Consider the following 11519-nt stretch of genomic DNA (forward strand, 5'->3'; position numbering starts at 1 on the left):
AAATTTTGGGTGAGAGAATACCAAAATGTGCCCTGAGGCAGCCTGTCCCTGGGTGGCAGGGGGAGTGGAAGGATTTGGGCAGATTCCTAGGACGGTTATCACCTCCTGTAGCCTGGGATCTTACCCCTGAACAGGCAAGCAACCCCACAAAACTGACACAACACCTGATAGAAGGGTGCCTTGTCTATCCCAATGAAAATCAGCAACTCCTAGCGCTGTACTGGGGCCTGGCCTGTGCTTATTGAGCTGCAGTTCAGTGCTCTCAAAGGACTGTGGTGGAGATGGGGACTCAAACAAAAACACAGCAGCAGAGATTGCCCCAGTAGTAAAAAAGAAACAGTGGACAAGGAGAACAACAGGTCCATACCCTCGATTAATAAGGGAGGTGAAAGAAGAGGAAGAAGTGGGTCCTTCAGCAAAGGGGTCAGAAGAGGGAATAACAGAACTCAAACAGGAGGCAGAAACTACCTGGTCCCTGACATCATCAGAACTGCGAGATCTGCGGAAAGACTATAGCTGCCAGCCGGGTGAGCGGATTGCTGCCTGGCTGCTTCGATGCTGGGATAATGAGGCTGATGCTCAACAGCTGGAAGGTAAGGAAGCCCAACAGCTGGGTTCCCTTGCTAGAGATCGAGGAATTGAAAGGGGAATTGCAAGATATCCTTTCAAGGAAGATCTTACGGACAACTCCCCAGGGAAGTGGACTTCTGCAGATGAAGGTGTCCAGTACCTGAGAGAATTAGCAGTGCTGGAAGTCATCTATGGTGATCCGGATAATGATGAAGCCCCTAAAAATCCAGAGGATGTCCTGTGCACACAGGCCATGTGGAGGAAGGTGATTAAAGGTGCACCATCCTCGTATTCTGCGGGCTTGGCTGCGATGTACTATCCAGAAATGGATGTGGGAGAAGGACTAAGATGTGCACCAACTGTGGAGGCAGTCTCTTCCTGGCTTCAGAACTTTGAAGAGAGTCTTGGTACCTCCTCATCTCTACGGGCAAGTGCCTTAGATGTCAGGAGCACCCCAAGAAATCAGTTCTCTTCCACCCCAGTCAGAGGGAAAGGGAAACCTAGGCGCATGACACGTGACGAACTTTGGTTCTTCCTGCATGACCAGGGGGAGGACATGAGGAAGTGGGATGGTCAACCCACCTTCAAGTTGGAAGCTCGTGTACATGAATTGCGAGGAAAGACCTCTGCCAAGAAGAAGACATCCAAGCAGGTTGTTAATGTAGCTGGTGTGAAACTGCAAGAAAGTAATCAGCAATCTCCCAGATACAGGAAGACTGAGATCACCTCCCTTGGCCCTGATGAAGGAGTTTTTGGCCTGGCATGGCAAGGGTCAGACAGTGAGTACTCTGACCAAGAAGAGGAATAGAGGGCCCCTGCCTCCAGCCAGGAGGACGAAAGGGATGATCGGGTGTATTGGGCAGTGTGGATTCGATGGCCTGGCACATCAAATCCACAGAAGTACCAGGCTTTAATCGACACCAGGGCACAGTGTACATTAATGCCATCAAGTTATAGAGGGGCAGAACTTATCTGAATCTCAGGAGTGACAGGCAGATGTCAAGAACTGTCAGTACTGGAGGACGAGGTTAGCTTGACCGGGACAAGTGGGAAAAACATCCTATTGTAACTGGCCCAGAAGCCCCTTGTATCTTGGGCATTGACTACCTCAAGAGGGGGTATTTCAAAGACCCAAAAGGATACCGATGGGCTTTTGGTGTGGCCAGTGTGAACACAGAGAATGTCAAACAGTTGTCTAATCTGCCTGGCCTCTCGGAAGATCCTTTTGTTGTAGGACTGTTGTGAGTTGAAGAACAACAGGTGCCAATTGCTATGAGGACCGTGCACTGACAGCAGTATCGTACAAACTGAGACTCTCTGGCTCCCATCCAAGAACTGATCCATCAACTGGAGACCCAAGGTGTCATCAGTAAGACACATTCGCCTTTTAATAGCCCAATATGGCCAGTGTGAAAGTCTGATGGAGGGTGGAGGTTGACAGTAGACTATTGTGGCCTGAACGAAGTGACGCCACCACTGAGTGCTGCTGTACCAGATATGTTAGAGCTCCAATATGAACTGGAGTCAAAGGCAGCCAAGTGGTACACCACAATCGACATTGACAATGCATTCTTTTCAATTCCTTTGGCAGAAGAGTGCAGGCCACAGTTTGCTTTCATGTGGAGGGGTGTCCAATATACCTGGAATCGACTGCCCCAGGGGTGGGAGCACAGCCCCACTATTTGTCATGGACTAATTCAAACTGCAGTGGAAAAGGGTGATGCCCCTGAACATCTACAGTACATTGATGACATCATTGTGTGGGGCAACAAGGCAGAAGAAGTGTTCAAGAAAGGACAAAAAGTAATTGAGATGCTTCTGAAAGCTGGGTTTACCATAAAGAAAAGCAAGGTCAAGGGACCAGCACAGGAGATTCAGTTCTTGGGAATAAAATGGCAAGATGGATGCTGTCATGTGCCTATGGATGGTGTCAACAAGATAGCAACTATGCCTCCACCGACCAACAAGAAGGAAACACAAGCTTTCTTAGGACTTGTGGGATTTTGGAGGATGCATATTCCAGGTTACAGTCAGCTGGTGAGCCCTCTCTATCAAGTAACCCAAAAGAAGAACAATTTTGAGTGGGGTCTTGAGCAACAACAAGCCTTCGAGTACATCAAACAGGAGATAGCTCGGGTGGTAGCTCATGGGCCTGTTCAGACAGGACCAGCTGTGCAAAATGTACTTTACACGTCAACTGGGGAGCATGGCCTCACATGGAGCCTCTGGCAGAAGATACCAGGTGAAACTCGGGGTCGACCATTAGGATTTTGGAGCCGGGGATATCGAGGATCAGAAGCCCATGACACTCCAACTGAAAAGGAGATACTAGCAGCATATGAGGGGATTCGAGCTGCTTCAGAAGTTGTTGGTACAGAAGCACAGCTCCTCTTGGCACCGCGATTGCCTGTATTACATGATGTTCAAAGGAAACATCCCTTCTATGCACCATGCAACCAGTGCTACCTGGAGTAAATGGGTAGTGTTAATGATGCAACGAGCTTGACTGGGAAAACCCAACTGTCCAGGGATTCTGGAACAGATCACAGACTGGCCAGAAGGTAGAGATTTTGGAGCACTGCCTGAGGAGGTGGCTCGTGCCCAAGAGGCACCGCCATATAATGAGTTACCAGAAGATGAAAGGCGTTATGCTCTGTTTACTGATGGATCCTGTCGTGTGGTAGGAAACCATCGAAAGTAGAAAGCTGCTGTGTGGAGTCCCACAAGACAAGTCATTGAGGCCACTGAAGGAGAGGGCGAGTCAAGTCAGTTTGCAGAAGTAAAAGCGATCCAACTAGCCCCAAAGATTGCTGAATGAGAAAAGTGGCCAGTACTGTATCTCTACACTGACTCCTGGATGGTGGCTAACGCCCTGTGGGGGTGGCTACAGGAGTGGAAGAAGACCAATTGGCAGCGCAGAGGTAAACCCATCTGGGCTGCTGCATTGTGGCAGGACATCGCTGCCTGAGTGGAAAATGTGGCTCTAAAGGTACGTCATGTAGATGCTCACGTGCCCAAAAGCCGTGCCGCCGAAGAACATCAAAACAATGAGCAAGTAGACAAGGCTGCTAAAACTGAAGTAGCTCGGCTGGACCTGGACTGGGAGCGCAAGGGTGAGCTATTTGTAGCTCGATGGGCCCATGAAACATCTGGGCATCTCGGGAGAGATGCAATGTACAGATGGGCTCGTGATCGAGGGGTGGACCTGACCATGGAGGCCATCTCACAGGTCACTCATGAATGCGAAACATGTGCTGCAATCAAGCGAGCCACACGAGTAAAGTCTCCCTGGAACAGAGGGCGATGGCTGAGTTTTCAATATGGTGAGGCCTGGCAAATTGACTATATTGGACCATTGCCATGAACACGCCAAGGCAAGCGCTACATACTCACCATGGTGGAAGCAACTACAGGTTGGCTTGAAACATACCCTGTAAATCATGCCACTGCCCAAAATACCATCTTAAGTCTTGAAAGGCAAATTTTATGGTGACATGGTACTCCTGAAAGAATCGAATCAGACAATGGGACCCATTTTCAAAATAATATTATAAACTCCTGGGCAAAGAAACATGGCATTGAGTGGGTGTATCACATCCCTTATTACCCACAAGCGTCTGGAAATATTGAAAGATACAATGGACTGCTGAAGACTATGTTGAGAGCATTGGACAATGGGGGATGGAAACACTGGGATATAAATTTAGCAGAAGCCACTTGGCTAATTAACACCAGAGGATCTGTTAACCGTCCTGGTCCTGCCCAAACAAAACCCCTTCATACTGTGGGAGGAGATAAGGTCCCTGTAGTACACACAGGGAAATGGCTGGGGAAGGCAGTATGGATTGCTCCTCCCTTGGGAAAAGGCAAGCCCACTCGTGGGATTGTTTTTGCTCAGGGACCTGGATGTACTTGGTGGGTAATGCGGGAGAATGGGGCTACTCAGTGTGTGCCTCAAGGAGATTTAACCTTGGGGGGAAAATAATCTGTGGGCTGAGTTGTATGTTGCAGGAAGTGATGGAGGAAGTAAGAACGATGCGATGATTACCCAAACCTAGCCAGTACTGGAGTCCAACAGTCAAACATACTGCTCCTGTCCTGAACACAGATGGGAGCCAAGTCACTGAACATCTGGAGGAGTGAAGAAAGTTTACGGAATGAATAAATGAGTGTTATGTGGGACCTGGGCATGACGTAAATGGTATGGAATAAGGGGGGGCGACTGTACTGCGTCTGGCTGAGCCAGAATCGGTTTTCCCCTGTAGCAGCCCTCATGGTGCTGTGTTTTATGCTGGGAGCTGGCAGGGTGTTGATAGCACACTGGTGTTGTGGCTACTGCTGAGTGGTGCTTACACAGCACCAAGGCTCTTTCTGACATTTCCCCCCCCCACAGTGGGACGGGGTGGGCCAGATCTTGGGAGGGGACACAACCAGGACAGCTGACCCGAACTGACCAAAGGGATATTCCATACCATATGACGTCTGCTCAAGTATAAAGCTGGGAGAAAGGAGGAAGGGGGTGGGGTCACCCTTGGTCCTCCAAGGCAACCACTACACGTATGGGAGCCCTGCTTCCTGAGAAGGCCCGACATCGCCTGTTCATGGGAAGTAGAGAATAAATCTGTTTTCTTTTTTTTGCTTCCGCGCGTGGACCTTTGCTTCGCTTTGCTTATATTAAAACTGCTTTTGTTTTACCCACAAGGGTTGGTTGGGTTGTTTTCCTATGTTATTTTCTTTCCACTCTTTGCCCTGTTGAGAAAAGGGGAAGGGGGGGGAAGTGATAGAGCGACTTGGTGGGTACCTGGAATTTAGCCAAGGTCAAACCACCACACCTGCAAACCAAACTGGCCAGCATATGGGTTTTTCACAACACACACACACACACACCCCCACCCCCCTGCCTCTGCTACCCCCATGGGTGTTTGTTTTTGTCAGGCTGGCTCCCCCCACCCCAGCCCCGGGCAGAGTGGGTGGCAACAGCTGGGAGCCAGCTCCCATTTCACAACATCTGCCCTGTGCCAAAAAGCAACTTGGCAGCTGCCTGAATAATTAATTCCCCCCCTCCAAAGGGGGAACTGGTGCCTGCTCAGGCTGGGCAGTGCAATGCCAGGAGCATCCCCCCAGGTGTGGGCTCACCGGCAAATTCGGTGTAGATCCTGGAGGAATGTGCCACAGCCAAAGTCGATGAGCTTGAGCTCACCAGTGACGAGGTCGATGATGATGTTTTCCTCCTTGATGTCACGGTGCAGGACACCGCAGGTGTTGCAGTGCCGCACGGCCTCCAGCACCTGCCAGAACAGCCCCTACACTACCTCCTCTGACAAGGATCCCCTCTTGACGGTGAAATCAAAGAGGTCCTGCGTGAGCTCCAGATGCTCCAGCACCAGCACGAAGCTGTCTGGCAGCTCGAACCAGTCAAGAAGGTGGATGATGCCGTGGAAGCCAGAGGAGCCCACCACGTTTGCAACATGATCTCCATCGGCGCTTGAGTGCCGCTGGGCTGCAGGGGGACCGTGATGCTATCAGAGGGACGGGGCAGGGGTCTGGTAGCCTCCACCTGGAATGCTCCAGTGGCCCCCTGCCTGATCCCACAGGTGCCCGGGCATCCCCCCTGCCAAGGGAATGCTCCAGTGCCCCCCCCCAGTGCTAGGGAACCGCTGCCAAGGGGATGCTCTGGTGCCCCCATACTCAGCCCCAACAGTTCTGTGCACACACCCCCCCCAGTCCGGGATGCTCCGCTGCCCCCTTGTTCGGCCCCACTGGTGCCCGGGGATCCCCCTGCCAAGGGGATGCTCCGGTGCCCGCCTGTCCCACCCCCCCAGTACTGGGCAGTCCCTCACCCAGGATGTTTCGTGTCCCCCAGTGACTCCATGCCCACCCCCCCCGCGGTGTCCTGGATTCCACCATCTCAGGCCTCGCCTTATCCCCCACCCCATGACGCCCCAGTTTCTCCCGGTAGCCCCGGTCACTCACCAGCTCACCCCACGCTGCGATGTGGTCCCAGGCCACATGTTTGATGGCCACCTGCAAGCCAAGGGGAGCGGCGGGCTGAGCCGCCTCCTCCTCCCCTCCGCCGCGCTATCAGAGAGGCGGATGCCCGAGTACACTGAGCCGTAGCTGCCGCTGCCCAGTAGCTGCCCCTCCTGGTACAGCTCCTCCAGTGGCCCCTTCTCCTTCCCTGCGGGCCAGACCGGGCCGTCACCGCTCCACCCTGGCCGCCCAACCGCCCCCCGCCAAACCAGGCTGAGCCAAACTGGCCCATCCTGCTCTTACCCAGTGGTGGTTTGACTGTGGCATCTTCATAACTGGCTGAAATATAGATCAGATTTGGCTACTACAGCATCTGATAAAAAAGAAGTACAAGGACATGACTAAAACAACAACAAAACAACAACAAAGTTTCATGGTCCAGGAAGCTGTCATAACCGACAAAATTGGTTTCAGCTGTACGGCTGAAGAACTTGGCATCAGTATTTATGTTGAGCCATGCACAACTGTAAATGTTTCAGATCTGTATGTATTTCATACAGTCTTGATTTGATTTCCGGCTGCCCTCACAGCCTCGCAAACCTTGCAGAAATGCTCGTCCCAGAACAAGGTGACGTGGACCTCGTACTTCTTCCTCCAGGCAAAATACCTCCTGTAGTTGGGTTTGTTTTTATCGAGGAATTTCAGGTAGGTGGCCAGCAGCCGGGGGCTGGGGAAGTCGTCGACGTGAATGAAGGAGTCGGGGGGGATGAAGCGCTCGTAGTTGGCCCTGCGGGGTCCGAGGACGACGGGCACGGCGCTGGCGGCGAAGGCGTTTCTCCAGAGTTTCTCAGTGATGTAGTCGGTGTGCTGGGAGTTCTCGAAGGCCAGGTAGAACTTGTAGGCCGAGACGGTCTCCACCACGCCGCCCTCGGCCAGCGCCAGCCCCCGCGCCCCGTACACGTCGATGGCCAGGTGCTCCTTCAGCTGGCGGTAGTAGCGCACCCGGGCGTGCTCCTCGTTCCAGTTGCTGATGACCCAGGCCACCAGCCGCGTCTTGCGGGGCAGGATGAAGGGCCGGGGCGCCGGCGGGGCGTAGAGGTACCCGTAGGGCACGAAGACATCCGAGTCCCGCCGGTAGGACATGGTCCAGTTGAAGAGGCCAGCCAGCCCCCGCAGGCCGGGCGAGTGCGAGGGCGACTCAAAGTTCATCCACACCCACAGCTGCCGCGGGGGCTGTGGCGGGGGCCCCCAGGGCAGCCCCCCGGTGCCGTGCAGCGCCAGGTCGCGGTGGTGGAAGAGCACCGCCTGCGCCTCGGCGTAACGGCTCCGGTCGGCGCTGAGGCGGCAGCCCGTGATGTTGTAGCGGCAGTGGCAGTCAGCCATGCGCCGCAGGCGGCCGAAGGGCTCCCACCACAGCAGCACGTTCACCTCGCTGCCCTGCCAGCCTCCCCCTGCGGCCTGCAGCCCAGGGGGTTGCTGAGGTGGCCGCAGGCAGATGCAGGCAATGGCAGCCTTTGCTCCCCAGCCCACACAGTTGCTCATCCCCAACTCAGGGCTCCAGAGGGAATTTGTGTCTCCGCACTCAGGAAGGGCGTCCCTGGCCACAGCCCAGACCCCAGCAGGCACAGGAGGGGTTGTGGGGACGGCTCCCAGGGGGCTTCGTGGCACCCGCACCCCGTGAGCACAGGTAGGAGCGTGGGGCAGAGGACCATGGGCAGAGGACATCCCTGCCAGGCACACCACACAGGCCGACACAGTCTCCCTGCCCTCTTGCCCAGGAGACAGCAGGACTGCTCCGCTGCTTCCCACGCGCCGCCTTGCTTCTTGTTTCTTCCGCCCATGCCTGAACTGGAGTCAGAGGTTTTAAACTCCAGCAAAATGGTGTTTTCACACCAGCTGCGCCATGGGTCCCATGCTGTATTCTGTGGCCTTGCAGGGAAGTACCCTGGGGGATTTTATTTTAAAACAGTTGCAATTTAGAGAGTGAAGTTGAGAGTGAATAAATCACTTATTTAGCAAAAAAAAAAAGACTGACAACAGCTACGGTAGCTTTGAACTCCTGTCAAATTCAAACAGTTTCAAGCATCTCTAAAAGGATTAACAATTTGGAAAACTAAAACAAAAGAAACTAAAGAGGAGGATTTTTTTGGTCCTTTTATAACTTTCTTGGAACTACATATGTTTACATTAACATTTTTCAATCTCACATATTTAAAAACAACAGTCATAGAATCATAGAATGGTTTGGGCTGGAAGGGACCTTAAAGATCATCCAGTTCCAACCCCCCTGCCATGGGCAGGGACACCTTCCACTAGACCAGGTTGCTCAAAGCCCCGTCCAACCTGGCCTTGAACACTTCCAGGGTAAAAAACCTTATGGTTACCAGAAAATTACTTTTTCCAGCTCTGTTTCACAGAGCTGGTATGAAAAAGTGTACATCAGATAGGCTCAAATCTTTTTTCCCCCAAGTCATTTGCTTCAGTGAATTAAGAGATCATTGATTCACGCAGTTCAGAACTGGAGAGTCTCCAGCTCTGACACTACATGTTTTCATACCCATCAGCTATAGATCCAAAGTCCTCTCATATAGATCTGCTGAAGGAAGCAGAGTTACATCAGGTGTAAATTCTCACTGACCATTTGGATTGCAGCATAGCTTTTACATAACACATAGGTCAAGGCCCTGTGACTTGTCTCTATATCAGTAAAAAAAGTGATTCAAGCCTGTTTACCACCAAAAATAAAGAAAAGTTGTGGGTGAGGTTGGTGTTAGGTTAGTAACTAGGTTGTAACTTTAGTTGTATATAAAAGCGCTTGCAGACTTCCGTTGTCCACGCTGTAAGCACTCATAAAATGTAAGAAACATCAACAGCTGTGGTTATGGTCAGTATCTTATTGCCTCATCCAAACCACCATAAACCACATCCAAAGCCTCCTGCTCCACTGACTGAGCCAACTCCGCCTCATTCCTCAGCCTTATAGACTGTCATGACAGATGGAACCCTATGTTATGGACCAAATGAACTCAGCAGACATTGTGGAAGGATGGCCCATAGACTAAGGGAATGACATCTGTGAGACCTGGGAAAAAAGAGTGGTGATTCCTTAGGATGTACTTGGAACCTGAGCATAACGTCAATGGTATGAATAAGGGCTGGAGACTGTCCTGGTTTCGACCAGGATGGAGTTAACTTTCACTGGAGTATTTCATACCATGTGATGCCATGCCCAGGGATTTAAGTGGGTGGGCTCTCTCGGGTGGGCACTCGCTCGGGCTTGGGCTCACGCCATTCGCTCTTCGGGTCGTGTTGTTGCTGGGGGGGGGGCGGTCGCCACACTCGGTAAGCCACTGCTGCATTTTACCCGTTTCTTTTTGGACTCACTATTGTTACTGTTGTTCTCTTGTTATATTTAGTAAATTCTTTATTCAACCTACGAATTCTCTTCTTTTTGTCCCTCCCCTATTTCACCGCGGAAGGGGGAAGGTGAACGGCCGGTCACGTGGCGTCTGGCTGCTGGCTGAGTTCAAACCTCAACAGTTAGATTGCTAAACATGAAAACAGGAAATATCATGCCTACCAACCTGGTCCACCACCTCCTCACTCGATCGTGGGTTGTCACCTCCCTCCCCTGTCACTCCTGCTTACAGTTCTCCTCCCCAGGTTGGCTAGGCAAATGATCACTACTATCTGTTTCTCATGTTATCACAGCACTTAGGAAACAATCATGGATCCTTCTAGTTATGGTACAAACATAGCTTTTGGTCTACTTTTGGAGTGAATCTCATCCCAGCAGTTCTTAGTACTCAAAGAGGGAATATCCCATAGTCATAAAAACCAACTCCCCATTTTCAACACCAGATGTGCAAACAATAGTTTACCCACAGGATCCATCCTTTCCTCCAGCCCTACACTGTCCCCAGGAGGATTGAGGAGAAATGACTTGGGCACCTATGTCTTTGACTCACCCTACACCAGTGTAGTCATGCTCGATACTCTCCACGTCTCCCCTGGCAGTATCGCTGCTGTCCACGTGGAAGAGCAGCAGGGAGTCAAAGTCTGAGGCCCAGATGAGACTCTGCACACTCTCCACATCATCCCAGATCTCAGCCCCCCAACAAACCTCCTCAGGCAGCATGTTGGGGCAGCAAATGAGAGCTTCCATCTCCCGCAGCAAGGTGTCTCCAACTACTATCACTCTTCACTTCCTCCTGCATGGTCCAGGCTCAGCCAGCTCAGATGCTTTACAGGAGAGTGCTTCCAGGCCCTCGGCTGCTGCCTGAAGCACTGAAGCTGCACTGAAGCTATTCTGTAGCTGCAAATGTCACTCCTGTCTCTGGTACCTCCTCCAACTATCCATGAGCTTTCAAAGCTATCTTTTGTTCTGGTTTTATGCAGTACATAGAATGATCCACATTTGTTTCCTAAGTGGTGTGATAATACCAAACAAACTAATGATCATTTTATACTACCTCACTGTAATAATGGTGAAGAGTAAGAGTTTAGTGACAGGTTATTTCAGGTTCCATGCTGCCTCTGTGGTTGTTCAACACTATGATAACTCTTACATATAGAGAGGCTTGTTTATGTTAAACTTTTATTAAATCAGGCTAGATACTGAGTCACAAACTCTTGTCTTATGAACTGCTCAGTTTAATGAATGGACAGCCTAAGGCATTTTAAGGCATCTCTTCAATTACATTACAATCTTCTGCTGGAACTTAGAATCACTTTGCAACAGAGAAGCCTATGAAAATATTGAGTTTTACAGTAGCACATTTTTGTCAGCAAGAACATTTTGTTATCTTTGGACTGTGGCATCTTCATCACTGGCTGAAATATGGATCAGATTTGGCTACTCAACATCTGATAAAAAAGAAGTACAAGGACATGACTAAAACAACAACAAAGGAAATAGCTCCCTATCCAAGCAGAGCTTTCTTCAAAATCTGAGAAATACCAATCTACATTTCTAAAGG

The 11519-nt window shown here is 51.2% G+C and overlaps 1 protein-coding gene and 1 pseudogene across 1 annotated transcript; both read right to left on the bottom strand.

Annotated features, from left to right (window-relative positions):
• Nucleotides 1-5656: 5656 nt before the first annotated feature.
• LOC141920054 (serine/threonine-protein kinase pim-1-like) lies at nt 5657-6993 on the bottom strand (annotated as a pseudogene).
• Nucleotides 6994-7092: 99 nt separating this feature from the next.
• Nucleotides 7093-10705, bottom strand: FUT4 (fucosyltransferase 4). The gene is made up of 3 exons (XM_074816741.1): nt 10509-10705; nt 9828-9855; nt 7093-8388 (listed from the first exon to the last, which is right to left on the bottom strand). The coding sequence occupies exons 1-3, from the start codon at nt 10703-10705 to the stop codon at nt 7093-7095; spliced, it is 1521 nt and encodes a 506-aa protein (XP_074672842.1).
• Nucleotides 10706-11519: the final 814 nt, after the last annotated feature.

This window comes from Strix aluco, chromosome 2, assembly GCF_031877795.1.
Source record: "Strix aluco isolate bStrAlu1 chromosome 2, bStrAlu1.hap1, whole genome shotgun sequence".
NCBI classification, from domain to species: domain Eukaryota; kingdom Metazoa; phylum Chordata; class Aves; order Strigiformes; family Strigidae; genus Strix; species Strix aluco.